At 40.3% G+C, this 17,182-nt stretch overlaps 1 protein-coding gene across 2 annotated transcripts in view; it reads right to left on the bottom strand.

The window, feature by feature from the left end:
• USP10 (ubiquitin specific peptidase 10) overlaps positions 1-17,182 on the bottom strand; it is a 72,976-nt gene that overhangs the window by 33,860 nt on the left and 21,934 nt on the right. The window contains exon 2 of one of the 2 annotated variants that reach the window (XM_079799972.1): positions 9,605-9,673. The exons of the other annotated variant lie outside the window; for it this stretch is intronic. Coding sequence (XP_079656098.1) covers positions 9,605-9,673 — 69 coding nt within the window. The remainder of the gene's footprint in view (positions 1-9,604; positions 9,674-17,182) is intronic. 2 annotated transcript variants of the gene reach the window in all.

The following is a 17,182-nucleotide window of genomic DNA, read 5'->3' as shown; positions in this document are numbered from 1 at the left end:
AATATGCGTGTCCAGCTGCAAAACGATCGATCGGCTGAGATATTCTCACATCAATTTCTGGAAATTGGGAACAGAAAGGTGCCGGTTGATCTGACCTCAGGATGAATTTCATTGCCTCATAACTTTTGCAATTTAGTGACATCAAAAGAAGAATTGGTTGAAAAAGTATTTCCCAATATTCAAACCAATTATAAGAATCACGATTGGCTGAGTGAACGAGCTATTCTTGCGGCCAAGAACAAAGACGTCTATGAACTTAACAATATTCTTCAGTCTAACATTCAAAGTGAGGCAGTCACATACAAGTCTGTCGACACTGTTGTGGAAGCAGATGAAGCGGTTAATTATCCAACAGAATTTTTGAATTCACTCGATCTGCCAGGGATGCCACTGCACGTACTGCAATTGAAAATCGGCGTGCCAATTATCATGTTGCGAAATATCAACCAGCCAAAGCTTTGCAACGGCACACGGCTTGCAGTAAAAAAATTAATGAGCAATGTAGTAGAAGCAACAATCTTGACAGGACCTTTCAAAGGTGAAGATGTCCTCATTCCTCGCATTCCTATGATTCCAACCGATATGCCACTTCAATTTAACAGATTGCAATTCCCAATTCGATTGGCGTTTGCAATCACCATCAACAAAACTCAGGGCCAATCTTTAGAATTGTGCGGTTTAGATCTATCTAGACACAGGTTGCTTCTCACATGGACAATTTTATGTTGCGTGTTCTAGAGTTGGCAAACCAGACAATCTCTATATCTGCACAGACAATGGAACAACACAAAATATTGTATACCCACAAGCATTGTGAAATTAAACATATTAGAAACGTGCGCTTTCTCTCTTCTTTCTTTTCCATTTAACCAGACTGAGCCACAGCAACGCGTGGCCGGGTACAGCTAGTGATAAATAAGATGCTAAGAAAATGCAGTGTTATTCAAAAGTAAAAGACTGCTTTCAGGATTTAAGAGCTGCACATATTTCCACTATGTGGGGGCACCCCAGTAATCTTCACACTGACACAAAGGGAGAAAGCATTCTGTACCCAGAGATGTGCTACACTGGCTTTGCACCTGAAGTGCAAAGACCATTCATTCCACACACCATTCAAACACTCGCACCAAGTGCTCTAGCATTTACCGCTGGTGCGAACATAAGGGGTAAAAAGGTGCATTTAAAGAAGCCACAAATAGGGGTCATGTTCCTCTGCAGCCACAAAAGAAGTTTAGCAGAATCCCAGACACAGAATGCCTTCCCTTTTTCTATCAACAACACTGGGGTGCCCCCTGGTGATAGAAATCGATACAATTTTAAGTCACTAGAAGTTGTGTGTGTGTTTTTTTAATGTCCCTGTATTTCAGAATCTAGTTAAGTGGTAGAAGCAGAATTTGAAAAGCTATCACCCAGCAGACTCCAGGGCAATACTGCCATTTTCTGTTAGTGTGTTTAGAACACTTACTATATACAAATCTGGTTAAGAGTGTAATTGTGGGAATTACTGAATGCTGGAATGAGTTCCGGCCCAGAAGTATGTGTGTTTCTTTTTTTACTCTAGCAGCACATGGGACCTTTAATTCAACAAAACCTCCTCCACTCACAAGAAGTCCTTCAGTCTGTGGTAATTGGGTATAATAAATACACAGCAGGAATAGCCCTGTCCAGTTTGGCTCAGTGGATAGAGCATTGGCCTGCGGACTGAAGGGTCCCAAGTTCGATTCCAGTCAAGGGCACATGCCCGGGTTGTGGGCTCAATCCCCAGCAGGGGGCGTGCAGGATGCAACCGACCAATGATTCTCTCTCATCACTGATGTTTCTCCCTCTCTCTCCCTTTCCCTTCCTCTCTGAAATTAATAAAAATATATTTTAAAAAATATACAGCAGAATAAACTGTAATAATTGTTTGCTTAAAGTTCCCTCTTTATATAGCTATTTATAAGAAACAAAATATAAAAACCAAAGCAAGAGCATAAAATCTCAGACACAAAAGTAAACTGAGCAATGTGAAAAACCAAATTCTAGTTATATTAGATACAGTCAAATTGCCTTAATCTGAAAAAGTGCTAACAGTCTTGTGAAGACAGGACTTGGGACCTTTGATAAGGTAATGTTTTAAAATCTTTTTGGTGCTGCCACCATTTGTTCTGCTGTCTAAAAGACCCTCATAAACCATAAACCCTAAGTCTCTCCTCTGAAATATTAAGACTCCAAACCACTGAGAATAACTGTCCTAATTCTAACATCCCACCCCCACACACATGCATGTGCTGTGCACGTATAGCCTACCCAATGCTATCACAGGCTTGTTATTCAGTAGCTGGTTGAGGTCTATGTGTTGTCTCTAATGATGAGCGTCCGGGAAGTTTCAAGAAGAATTAGCATTCTATCCCTGTTTTGAACACCAATAACATGATTATGACTGGGGTTCATAACATAGTTATTCATAAGCTGACTACTTTTTCCAGTTGGAGAAATTCATTTTTAAATAACCCTGGCTTCTAAACTAGAACACAGCTTTAGAAAGGTATTTTTTAAATTACCTTTAAAAAACTGATATAGGCATGCCTCATTTTACTACACTTCATTTTACAAATGCTCTTTACAGAAAGCACATCAACATTGAGGCAAGACCCTCAACCAGCAAAAAAGATTATTATCTGAAATCTCAGATAATGGTTAATGGTTTTTAACAATAAAGTATTTTTAATTAAGGTATATACTTTGCTTTTTTTAGACAATGCTACTGCACACTTAACAGACTACTGTTAACTTTTATTTGCACTGGGAAACCCAAAATTCGTGTGACTCATTTTTACTACAATATTCACTTTGTTGCAGTGGACTAAAAGGGAACCTGCAATATCTCCAAGGTATGGCTTTAAGATCACTCAGCTGAATTTGTTTCTTCCAATTCTGTTAAACTGCAGTACTGACCACCCTATCTTGTCAGTGGCAAGCTTTCAAACAAGCAAACTAAGAGAGAGACAAACTCTCAGCTGAGAGGAATGATGCTTTGTAGAAAAAATGTATATTTTAACATTTATATTTTAATTTAATAATTTAATTTATTAAAAATTGAATTAAATTAAAATTTTATTTTTTTAATTGTTTTTATATTTCACGTTAGAGGCCCACTGCACAAATTTGTGCACATTGAAAGGAAATTAATTTCCTTTAAATAGAAGTAATATTTTAATATCGCTATTCACCCTTTCTCTATAATAGAAGGGTCAACCAAATTCATGATCAACAATGACAGATGGAAACACATGCTTGCGATTGGCGCCAGCAAGAGCTTTATAAACAGATCAACTTGCTTCATCAGACCTGCTTTCTGATTTAGCTAAACGTTTTCCAGCCCAGTGAAGCACCCCAACTTCTCTTTCAGGTAATTGTCAGCAACACAGCAGTAAATATCAACACAAAGCAGATTATTATTGTAGATCACACAGGGAGAACAAAGGGTGAAATATTTAACTGCAGCAGTGTTTGACTATATTCTATGCAGTGAGAAAACCTGAAGTCATTTTCAAGTTCCACCATTTACTTCTTTTCAGTCAGGCCAAGTTTCTAAACTTTCTAAATCTCCATTTTCCAGCTAATGAAAAACAAACAAACAAACAAAAAACAGGATTCTACCAAGTCTCCTATCTTACCTACTCCAGGACTTCTGTGAGGATCACATGAGATGAGGCACATGAAAACGCTTCACAGACATTTGGTTAACACATTAAGCGCCCAGCCTGTTTTGTCTTCCAGACAGAAAGTCTAGTGTCAGTCACCGGTGACTGACTGGGCGCTTAACTTGTTAAAGTGTAAAATGTTTGCACCTGGCTATAAAGCAAGCCGTGTTCCTCGGCTGAAGAAACTGCAAGGAGGCTAGATGCTAGGGAGAGGAAGCCGGATGTTGCTATGTGACGTCATTACCCAGTGCCCACAGAGACCGTTTCTGGGCTGGGCTAGGCTGGACTGTGGGCCACATTTTGTGCCATAGGGTCTTGGCAGTGTTGGTTGCGATTTGGTGGGGTGTCACTCTGGGGTGGTGATGGGGTCTGTGTCCCACTTTGGGGAAGCCGAGTGTTGCTTTGTGGGCACCAGGTTCGCAGTGGTTTATCAAGTTCTTAATAGCCAAAAAAATATATGAGGAACAGGGCTGGATTCTAATTTATGCACTTGGTAGAAACAGTACAAATAAGAGGTGCAGTTTTACCTACAAAGTAAAGGGCCAAACAAAGGATTATGCAGAAGTGAGATAACACCCACTGTTCCAACCGTGCATCCCTACATTAAACAGTCCATGCCCTATATGACTATATTACTATCATACAAGCCCACAAATTTTAATAGTTATATATTGAGGATAATAACTCAGCCCAATCATGTTAATTAGCCTGTATTTCCCTTTCGCAGGTTATTGGACAACATTTGATTTTGATAGATAACACTTGTTATACCCTACCCCCATGCATGCTCAAAAGAAACAAAAAAAAACAAAGACACCCCCCCCCCCAAATAGGCCCAGACACACTATGATTTTTTACTATAATTCATTTTAATGAGACACAGCCATTACTTTTGCAAATAAAGTCTGACAGCCCTGGCCAGTATGGCTCAGTTGGTTGGGCATCATCCTATGTACCAGGAGGTTGCTGGGTTCGATTCCCAGTCAAAAGTACATGCCTGGGTTGAGGGCTCAATCCCCAGTAGGATTCATGCAGGAAGCAGCTGGTCCACATTGCGCTCTCACATTGATGTTCTCCACTGCCTCCCCCCAACCTGTCCTGCTCCTCCTCCTTCTCCCCCCATCCCTTCCCCTCTCTAAAAATCAATAAACTATTCTTTAAAAAAAAAAAAGTGTGACATAACTTTACCACCAGCATCCTTATATCCACTAACGTTTATTACACACTAGGTATCACACCATACATTAATGATTTTCCAACATTTCTTTGAAGTAAATAAGAATTCTCCAGTTTCAATTTAAAAAAAAAAAAAGGAAGAATGAAATGGAGGAAATTGCCCAAGACCACTGAGTCTGTTTAAGTAGCAGAGTGAGAAAGGAACCCAGCTCTTCAGACTTGAAATACGGTACATTTTCCACTTTCATATCACCAGGAAAACCCAAGTTTTCAATCCAACACTTACTTGCAAACAAACATCCACAAACCCCACACATATGCACACACCTGAGAAAAGCTTTCATAAACTACAGAAGTTGGGCTTTATTGTTTTTTAAAACCTTAATTGCAGAGAGGACTGTTAGACTGTGGCAAGCACCACCATATTTTACTATGATTCAAGACAGAAATTATTTAAAACTTGAATCACTGGTAGAGTATATAGAGTAGAACCTCAATTAACACTAATGCTTAGGGAATGTGGGATTGATTATGTTTTTCCTCGTTAACTATTTTCTTATCAGAAAACACTAAACTTCAATCCTTAAGTTCTACAGAATTCTAAAATGCATAGATACATTGTATAGTTTTAGGAAATACAATATATATTTAGCTTTCACTATTCGTATCCTTAGGTTCCTTAAAATCGTAACTGTTAACATCAATGAATACAAGAAATAGAGATGGCAGTGAACTATATGCATTTCTAAAATGAAACCTGATGTTTTATTTTTTTTTCTAAAATGAAAGAGAAGAAAACAAGTAACAAATCTTTCTTACATCTCTAAGCTTAAAATAATACTTTCAATGTGTTCTATTTAATCCCACCGCCATAACTCTAAATTTTTTTTAGAATGCAAGAAGCCAAGGTGAAGAGTAAAAAACTTGCCAAGGTCATGTGTAAATGGTCCAGCCAGACCCCAACGCTGGCCTTTTGACTCATATTCTAAGGAACTAGCTTCTCCTGCCCCATTTTACCAAATAAAGCAACACCATCTATACTAATAGAGCAGGGGTCCTCAAACTTTTTAAACAGGGGGCCAGTTTACTGTCCCTCAGACCATTGGAGGGCCAGACTATAGTTTAAAAAAAAAACTATGAACAAATTCCTATGCACACTGCACATATCTTATTTTGAAGTAAAAAAACAAAACGGCAAAAGCACCCGCATGTGGCCCACGGGCCGTAGTTTGAAGACGCCTGAAAGAGAGGAATATGCAAATTGGTTGGGACGCCCTCACGCAACAACCAAACAGCAGGCTGTGTGGGGCGACCAGGCCGGCAGTGGGGGGAGGTTAGGGGCGACCAGGCAGGCAGGCAAAGGCCATTAGGGGTGATAAAGGAGGCAGGCAGGTGAGCGGTTAGGAGCCAGCGGTCCCGGGTTGGAGAGGGTGCAGGCTGGGCTGAGGGGACCCTTCCTCCTCCCACTCCCACCCCCACCCCCACCCGTACACAAATTTCGTGCACCGGGCCTCTAGTACATAAATACTTAATATGCGTGCAAATGTACAACTGTGTATATTTACTTAATGACCTAAAATTAAGGGCTCTAAAAGGCTAATTAGGTTTCATTAAAAGTTAACTAAGATTTTACTTGAAATACTGTATACTTACTTCTCCCTCAGTTTTCCTTTTCAATGCAATTTCAACAGGTTTCTTTTTGTGTGTGTGTGTGTGTGTGTGTGTGTGTGTGTGTGTGTTTGTTTGTTTGTTTTAATCCTCACCCGAGGATATTTTCCCATTGATTTTTAGAGAGAGGGAAAGACAGAGAGAAACATCGGTGTGAGAGAAACACATCGATTGGTTGCCTCCAGCACGAGCCCTGACCAGGGCCTGGGCCGGGGAGAAGCCTGCAACCAAGGTACATGCCCTTGACCAAAACTGAACCTGGGACCCTTTGGTCCGCAGGCCAATGCTCTATCCTCTGAGCCAAACAGCTAGGGCTCAACAGTGTTTATATTTAAAACTAGAGGCCCAGTGCATGAAATCTGTGCAGGGGGCGGGGGGTTGTCCCTCAGCCCGGCCTGCACCCTCTCCAATCTGGGATCCCTCGGGGGATGTCCAACTAAATGGGTAGTCAGACGTCCCTCTCACAATTCAGGACCACTGCCTGCCTAAAGCCCCCAACTGCCCTCCCCTGCCAGCCTGATCACCCCCAACTTCCCTCCCCTACTGGACTGGTCACCCCCAACTGCCCTCCCCTGCCAGCCTGATCTCGCCCCTAACCCCCTACCAGCCTGATCTCGCCCCTAACTGCCTCTGCCTCGGTCCCCACCACCATGGCTTTGTCCAGAAGGAAGTCGGACATATAGAAGATGGCCAGTTGACTCAGTCTAATTAGCATGTTACCCTTTTATTAGTATAGATATAAACTGGAAAAATGTTCCAGGTAAGTTTTTATTAAACTAAAACAGAAACCATTAATCACATAAAGAATGAACATAAAAGGAGACCTGAATAAATGGAGAAATATACCACAATCATGTTTAGGAAAATTATCATAAAGATGTTAATTCTCCTACAAATTCATCCACAAAAAAAAAATAATAATAAAAAATAAAAAATAATTCATCCACAATTTTAACGCAATTCCAATTGAAATTTCAACAGGATTTTTTCATGGAATTTGTGGTGCTGATCATAAATTCCTAAGGAAGATTAAGAATGAAGGAAAGCCAAAATAACTTGTAAGTATAAGAAGGTGTGTGCCCTGCTGAAAGATTGACAAGGTTCAGCAATTAAAACATGGTATTGAGACAGAGCAAAAGGCCAACAGAGCAGGGGACCCAGAATCAACCTAGCATATATGGAGATGTGACTTGACAGGGTGGTACTACATCTAAGGGCCAAGTTCTAGGTAATGGTGCTGAGACCACTTCTACTGCCATGGCGGAGGGGTTATTAGATTCCCCACCTCACACACGTACAAAAATCAATGCCTCAATTTAAGATGTATTACATGCTAAAGTAAAAACAAAAACCTTAAGAGTTTTAGAAGAAAATAAATGTCTTTATTACCTTAAGGAAAAAATTTCTTTAAAGATATTTTTTTGAAAACCTAAAATCTACAAACCATGAGGAAAAAAGTCAATATATTAGACATTAAAGTGAAAAGTGTGCTCTCTTTACCCAGAAAAAAAAAAAAGTGCTTCATATATGAAGTTTAAAAGCCCTCATGCTAGGAGAGATACCTGTAACATGCAGAACCAAGATTATTAACCCTGTAAGTCAATAAGAAAAAGAAAAACCACTTGATAAAAAATACAGACAAGAGATAGAGATCGGGTAATTCACAGAAGTAGAAATATATCACCAATAGACATGAAAATAATAAAAAGTGCTCAACTATTTGTAATCTGGGAAATGTAAATTAAAACAATGACAATCTATTTATAATCCATCAAATTAAAATCTTAACAAAAATCTTAAATATGCCTATACTGAGAATTAGGCAAGATTTTTTTGTTTTTAAATGAGATAGAGAAAAGTCTCGTGCACTGCTGATGTTAAAACCACTTAGAGCCTTGGCCAGCATGCCTCGGTGGTTAGTGTCAGCCCATGCACCGAAGAGTCGCAGGTTCGATTCCTGGTCAAGGCCACATACCTGGGTTTCAGGTTTATCCCCAGCCTCTGTCGGGGCCCCTGTGACAGGCAACCAATTGATGTATCTCTCTTACATTGATGTTTCTCTCTCTTTCTACCCTACCCCACTCCCTTCCACTCTCTGAAAATCAATGGGGGGGGGGGGGGGGGGAATCCTCGAATGAGGATTAAAAACAAAAACAAAAAACCACTTAGCAGATAAGCAGTCCCTAGTAAAACTAAAGATGTTTATCACTTGCACAACCCAGCAGTGTCATTCCTAGAATATATGCTGGAGTAACCCAGAGGAGCATGAGAAGACATGACAAATATGCTTATTGCAACATTTTTGTAATAGTGGGAAGAGCTAAAGACCTAAATGGTCCTCAACAAGAACTGTGATGTGTTCAATTAATGGTATTTGGCAATTAAAATGAAAGAAAAAGAACGAAATGCATCAGCATAGATAAATCTAAAGAACATTAGCTTAACCCTTTGCACTCGCTTGCTTTTTTCTCGATTCCTGCTACCGATGCTAACCGTGTCGAGTCACACTCGACATCCGAGTGCAAAAGGTTAAAATAAACAAACTATAAAATGATGAATATAGTATGAAACATTTATGTGACATTTCATATAAAACAATACAATGCACTATCTGTTGATAACATACACATGTAGTAAATGGTTAAAAACCACAGTCAGAAAACAATACGTACCAATTTCAGCGGAGTCGTTTTTCTGGGAATAGGGGAATGAGATGAAAAAGGGGTATAATGGAAGTTTCAACTGTTATCTGTAATGTTTTGCTATTTATAAATATAGTTAAATGTTAATGCAGGGTGTCCCAAAAAAATGAATACACATTTTAACACCTGATTCTATTACATTTTTAAAACGGAATTTATTTTAATAAACACTGCCTTTATAATTATTCAAAGTGTGTATACTAGTATTTTTTTTTTTTTTGGTTGGTGGGTTCAGGCATTTCTCATATTAGTTCCTGCACTTTTCTGTACCCTGGAATTCCTTATCAAAAAGAATAATTAAAAAAACAAAACTAAAAGATAACCATTTACTACATCTACACATATACTCAATAAAATAAAGTTTTGTCTTACCTCAACTGAAGAGCGAGGAGTCACAAAGAATTGATTGAATTCATCAGAGCTAAAATCTCCAAAAATATACTGAAGGAAAAGAGAGGGAGGGAGGGAGGGAGGGAGGGAGGGAGGGAGGGAGGGAGGGAGGGAGGGAGGGAGGGAGGGAGACAGTCATTGATCACATAAACTATACAAATTATATACTTTCAGAAAAAACCACCATATATTAAAACAATTCTATGATATATTCAGGCTCGAATGCCCAAGATCCTTCCTTCATTAAATCAAAGGTCTATAAAGTGAGATTTCTAGGTGTCCTATTTTCCAATTACAAACAAGAAAATACTACTTAGCCTTTTCTACAAAACTATCAAAGAAAACTCTGAAATTGTTAATGCTTATTTTGAAACAGGTCAGTTTTGTACACCAAACTCATAAGCAGAGTCCTGCTTGCAGGACAATTTTTTGATTCACAAACATTTCCAATTGGAGTTCCATTTACCTTTCTGCTGACTCATGTTACCACTTCCATTTTAGTTTTTTCTGCCATACATACTAAAGAAAAGCAGAAAATGTGGTTCAAATGGGAAGATAGAAAAATCCAACAAAAGGAAAGTACTAATGATCTTAATGACTTTTTAAAATACCAGTATGTATGCAATTATCTTTAAAAATCCACTGACACCTGATGCATAGATAAACATTACTTGACAGACACAAACCTAATTATGTAACCTCGTTGCATAGAATTCTGAATGTGACTTTCTGGAAAAACAAATGGTTTAAAAAGAAGAAAAAAAGAAAAGAAACACACACAAAGAAAAAAATGGTTAAACTGCATGGAAGCAAGTTTAACAAGTGTGAGGGAATTCATATTCTCCCTGGAGCTCCAAGAAATAAGTCACTGATGCATTGATATTCTGGGGGAAAACATTTCTGGATGGCTCTCTTGCAATAGCTACCAAAACTGTAAATATATATTTTAAAAAAACAAAAACATCTTGACATAATAATTTACATATACATACAAAAGTCCACAAAGAAACCATGCATTGAAAGTGATGCTGTGAAGCTCTTCCTTTCTAACCTGGGCCCAGCAGGATAGCTCCCTCAAAGGGTGGTGAGAAGAAGGGCCATTCTGCCATCAGTGAGGTAGTGACCAGAGACAACACCACCAACATTCACAAGAACATCCAGGGAGTGGGTTTCAAGAAGCATGACCTTTGCCGAAACCAGTTTGGCTCAGTGGATAGAGCGTCGGCCTGCGGACTCAAGGGTCCCAGGTTCGATTCCGGTCAAGGGCATGTACCTTGGTTGCGGGCACATCCCCAGTAGGGGGTGTGCAGGAGGCAGCTGATCGATGTTTCTCTCTCATCAATGTTTCTAACTCTATCCCTCTCTCTTCCTCTCTGTAAAAAATCAATAAAATATATTAAAAAAAAAAGAAGAAGCAGCAGCAGCATGACCTTTGGTCACTCAAACAGATCCAGAAATTTGCCATGGAAACTGTCAAGGAAAACCTTTATCTCTTTATTTATGTAAGTGTGAAACATTCTCTTTCCTTTAGAGGATTTTTTAAAGTTGATTTTTAGGGTGAAAATATTGTTTGGGTAAAAAAAAAAAAAGACGAAGATGATTCTGTGTCTGATTTTACAGGATTTATAATCAGTGGGGAAGAAAATGCCACTGGCCACATGAATTAGTTTGTTCTGTAAGAGCAGAGTGACTTAACACATAGGACAATTAAGTTTGCATGGAAACTAAACAGGAGGAACAAATAAGTGCATTTCCAAAGCTTGGTGCAGGGCTTAGCACACACCAGCACAGATGCTCAACAAATGGGTGCTGTGAGGATGAAACAAAAGAAAGTGCCTGACGTTCCTCTGTTGGTCACACCACATTACAGGAATGTCGTTAATAATGCATCTCTTCTAATTGCTGCATCAAATAAAGCAAGGCAAAACTGAAAATTGCTCTAGGTTTCAAGCAATTCCCACCAGAGGTAGGTGAATAATGGAGTCATGAAAGCTACATCAAGTGTTCCTTTCCCAACTGCCATGACGCCCACAGGAAAGGAGAACACACCACCAGGCCGTCCAACCTCTCCATGCGTCCAACCTCTCCATGCGCCTTAAGGAAGCGAGCCTAGGAGGCAGAGTGACTCTTCTCCCCACTCCCACCATCCCCCACAAGGAAGAAAGCTCCGTTTTCCCTCAGGTCCAACTGACCCCAGCTCAGGCTCAGAACTCCTTCCCACTGTTCTCATGTCTTATGATTTTCTCATCCTTTCTAGGAGGACATGAAAAATGCATATATAAGAAATACTTGAGAAAAAGGGGGCATGTCCACAACACAGTTAGGATGGAAACAAGGCACCTCCCTGATGCACAGCCCCTGGGTGTAGCTGCACTGGACGAGCCAACCCGTCAGAGGGCCCAGGTCTATAAACCCTAGGGACAGGGCTGGGCAAAGCTGAAAATACCAGTGTTTGTGCTAAAGGAAAAGCAAAGATTTTCCGCCCAAGGAAGGTGGAGAAGAGGTGTTTGCTGTTTCCCTGCATTTCTCCACAGATCTAAGGTCCACAAGAAACACCACTTTCTGAAAGCAGGAATGGAGGACTACCACTACAGCATGGCACCAGGAGGCACTGCAGTACAGCACACTAAGTCTTCAATCAAGCTTCCAAAACTTCACCTCCAGAAGTGTGAATGCATGTGCAGGGTGCTACCCAATCAATGTTCTCCGTTTTCCAAAACTCATGGAAACAGGAGATCAGACTCTGAGGTAAACATTAAGATACAAAGGCAGTGATCAATACACACTTTGCTGCATGTGCATCGTACTTCACAGGTTCCAAGGCAGTCAGACAACTATTCAGGAACAGAACCAAGTCACAGATAAAAGGAAACCTAGGAGAAACACAGTCTTCGCCCTGGTTTCCGGACCCAAGGAAACTGAATTTGGGCTATGAGAAATAATTAGAACTAATAAATTGTTTTGAGTAATAAACGCCTTAATTTCATCTCTAAAATGAGGGGATGCTGGACTAGACAACCTCCAAAGTCCTTCCCAGTTCCAGAGGATCTCCTGGATCTAACAAAGACTAAGAGAAACACCGGTTTGGAAATATTCTCAGACTACTATTAATTCAGGCTACCCCCTGGATGGACCCTGAAAGCATGATGCTGAGTGAAAGAAGCCAGACTCAAAGAATCACATGTTGTATGATTCCATTCATATAAAATGTCCAGAAAAGGCAAATCCCTAGATACAGAAAGTAGATTGTGGTTGCCAGGGGCTGGGGGGAAGGGAGGTAAAGGCAGGGGAGTCCATTGCTAATAGGTATGGGGTTTTTGGAGTGATGATAGTTGGGGTTTTTGAAATTGACTGTGATGATAGTTGCACAACTCTGCAAACACACTAAAAACCACTGAAATGTACTAGTACACTTATTTAAATAGATGAATTCTATGGTATGTAAATTATATCTCAAAATAAATGAAGTAAAAAATATCAGGTCAGTACTTGCATAAAAATAAACATTTTAATTTATTTACTAAATGTTATTGATCACAGTCCCATACTTGATGGGTGCTAACTGGTAGCTATTAACCAGTCACAAGGCACTTTTAATTTGGAAAGCCGTGTGGGTGGTTTTGAGGGCATCTGGGGATGACATTGCTTAAACAGTCAAAGCACAGCAGGAATTTTGTTGATTTAACAATGTGTATTGAGCCCCAACTATCCACAGTGAAATGTACTCGATTATGAGAATAAACTTTGAATTAGACAAACACAGGGTTCAGGACACAGTGACATTTAGTTTTGTAACAGTGCAAGTAAGTGTACTGCAAGTTGCAATGAGTGTTACAAATGGCAAAAAAGAAAAAGAGAAAGAGAAAAGAAAGAGGGAGGCAGAGAAAGGCTTATTCCTCAACCGACTGGGTTGTAGCAGAATTCTACTTTACTTTCTTGGAGCAGAGAAGTCCCGAAAATGGAAAAATTGTGTAATAAAGTCACACCCACAGAGAGCAACCCTCCTTAGGATTCAAATGTCAAAGTACTACAATTTAGTGTCTAGTTTCACATGGTTTGTATATTTTATTCTATTCAAGTCCTATCAGAAGATATCCTCTCACCTTCCAAAGTAGGATTTTTAATAGGTTGGCTTTAATATACTCTGCTTTCATGGAGATTCTGGGCTAAAACTTGTTTTTAGACTGCATCTCCAAATTGGAGAACCTGATTCATTTAACGAAAAGCCAACTTACCAACTTTCCAGTCCCATGTCTGAATTAGTTATATTACACAATGGCAGTTAAATTTTAACTTGCTAAACTAGTACTAAACAGCAAGATAATAGAAACAACCCTCATTATTCAATAACTTGCTATATAGAATTTTTATCACATGGAACACAGCTGATAATTTTAGGGAAGATTCCACCTATTTTCACAACCATTACAAACACCTAAGTGCTAAATAGAGGGGAAGAAATGAGGGGAGGGGAGGGGAGGGGAGGGGAGGGGAGGGGAGGGGAGGGGAGGGGAGGGGAGGGGAGAAAGGAAAAAAGACTCAATACAAAAGAAAACTGAAACAGTACATCTGACCCTTGAACAACACAGGTTTGAGCTGCACAGGTCTACTTACATGAATTTTTTTTTAAATAAATACCTGTACCGTTTTTGATCCATGGTTGGAAGTCCTCAAATGCCGAGGGCTGACTGATGGCAAGGGACAACTTAACTCTACCAGACCTGAGGCCCTGAACCTAACTGTCCCCTATACCTGGGCTCCTGAGCATTAAAGAGAAAAAATCAACATGATATAGAAAAATGTTAGTTACATGCAAACAAGTGGTTAGAATAAAATGCAACTTGGAGACATTGTAGAAAATAGGTCTAGGCAAAGTACCAAAAATTAGGTACAGCGGTATAGCGGCAGATTCGGAAATTACCGAAAAATCGGTACAGCGGTCTGGTAGGGTTAAGTTTTGGGGAGTCAAAAATTATATGCAAAATTTTTACTATGGGAGTCAGCACCTCTACCCCTGAGTTATTTAAGGATCAACCATAGTTCTATCTTTGCTGGGGCCAGGGATGAATGAAGACAGATTGCAAGGGGGCACAGGGGAAACTTTGGGGAGCTTTTGGGAGTGATAGAAATGGTAGAAATGGTTGTCTTAACTGTGGAGTTAATTACACAACGGTGGAGGTAATTACACAAATATATACATTTGTTAAAACTCATCAAACAATGTACTTTAAATGGGTGAAATTCACTGCACATATACTATTACTAGTTACCGGTGCACAAAATTCGTGCACATTAAAAGGGAATTAATTAGAGGAAATATTTTAATATTGCTATTTGCCCTTTCTCTGTAATAGAAGTGTCAGAGATGAAAGAAAATTAGTAAAATTTATATGAAAATCTTCCTCCTGTCAGAGTCTGGGGCGTGCCACGGGAACCAGAGTCAAGTCCCTGCCCACCCACGTGGGCCTTGAAATTGCCAGAGACCCAGACCAGGCCGGACCCACCCCCACTGGGCTAGATCCAGACCCGGCCGGCGCCAACCCTGTCAAGCCCCGCTGGGTGGGGGGCGTGGCCTCAGGTCCCTCGTCAAGCCCTGCCAGGCGAGGGGCTATGTCCTGAGGTCCACCATCAAGCCCCAATGGGTGAGAGGGCATGGCCTGAGGTCCCCTGTCAAGTCCCACCAGGCAGGGGGCACGGCCTGAAGTCCTCCGTCAAGCTCCACGGGATGGGGGACACAGCCTGAGTTTCCCCAGCCTGGCGCCGGGGCAGGGGGCGCAGCCTGAGGTTCCCTGTCAAGCCCCACAAGGCAGGGGGGCGCAGCCTCAGGTCTCCTGCCCCGGCCCAATGCCATGCAGCCTCAGGTCCCGGCTGATTGCTTGTTAAAGCTGGTTATGGGAACTCGGCCTCTGCTGTGGTCGCAGCCATCTTGTTATGGCATGACAGTCAATTTGCATATTCCCTCTTTATTAGATAAGATGCCTCTAAAACAGGAACCAAGGTAAATTCATTTTTGTATCCTGAACAGTTAATACAGTACTTGGCATATAGTAGTAGGTGCTTAAAATACTTTGTTGAACAAATGAATTCAGGAAAAAGAAAAGAGAAAAACCACAACAAATAAAGTTCTAGGGATAAGGAATGATAACCTCTTCATTCTCACAATGGTAGTTTAGACACCCAGTCATAAGTGGGCTGACAAAAATTTTTTTTAAATATATTTTATTGATTTTTTACAGAGAGAGGGAGAGGGATAGAGTTAGAAACATTGATGAGAGAGAAACATCGATCAGCTGCCTCCTGCACACCTCCTACTGGGGATGTGCCCGCAACCAAGGTACATGCCCTTGACCGGAATCAAACCTGGGACCCTTGAGTCCGCAGGCTGACGCTCTATCCACTGAGCCAAATCGGTTAGGGCGGGCTGACAAAATTTTAACTTGACTGCTCTGGCTGGTTTTTATTGTTTTTAATCATCACCAAAGATGTTCCAGCCAGGAGCACAGTTTTCATTTTTAAGTATAATCTTTAAATATAATTAAGATATTATATCTAATTTTTAAATTAAACATCATCAAGGAAATTAAGCTTTAAAGAAAACTTTAGCCCTAGCCAGCTTGGCTCAGTAGATAGAGCAGAATGAAGGGTCCCAAAGTTCGATTCCAGTCAAGGGCACATGCTGGGTTGTGGGCTTGATCCCCACTAGGGGGCGTGCAGGAGGCAGCCAATCTCATCATTGATATATCTATCTCTCCCTCTCACTCTCTCAAAAACCAATAAAAATGTTTTAAAAAGTCAACTGCAAGCTTAAAATGGGTACATTTATTGTTAAAGTATAACACAATATGATTGATTTTTTTAATTCATGCAAAATCAAATTAACTGATGCACATCTACAAATGAGGATAAAGCTGTGTTATAAAACAGCTCTTGAATACCAATGACCATAGAATTAATCTTTCATTTACATAAATAGAATTCTTAAGTACTCTGTATTTGTAAACATCTAATAACTGTCCTATGATCTCAGATTTGGGTTTGTTTTTATTTTTTAAGATTTCATGTTCCTTAGTCCAAACATTCTTACTGGTGATACACAACAAACACCACCTAAACTACTGTGCGTATTTGTATTTTGCTCCATGCTATCATTGTAAGGGTGCCTGCCTTTATTTAAGCCTCTGTGTCATCATCACTCAATTACCACCTCAGATCGTTGGCACGCAGCTCAGCCTTTATAATTGCCTGAATCCCCTGACCACCTACTCAAACCCCACACTGCACACATGGACAACTACTGCCAACAACACTGAATCAAAACTCCAGTGTTTCATTAAACAGAGTGCTACATGGGCAAAAACTTGTAAACGCATCTGTTCTACAGGATTTCTCACTTAATGAAATATGCTGGAACCAAACCAACAAAAGCTTGGCTACGAAGGCCACCTGCTAGAAAGGAAGGTGCATCACTAAATCAGAGCTTCTACATAAATGATTTTCTTCTGATTTGCTGGCCCTTGCCAATGGTCTCTTCAAATACCTTGGAAACTCTAGAGCTGCCTA

The sequence above is a fragment of the Cnephaeus nilssonii genome, assembly GCF_951640355.1.
Source record: "Cnephaeus nilssonii genome assembly, chromosome: 20".
In the NCBI taxonomy this organism is placed as follows: Eukaryota; Metazoa; Chordata; class Mammalia; order Chiroptera; family Vespertilionidae; genus Cnephaeus; species Cnephaeus nilssonii.
The sequence above is the reverse complement of the archived record's forward strand: the minus strand, read 5'-3'. Positions and strand labels throughout refer to the sequence as shown.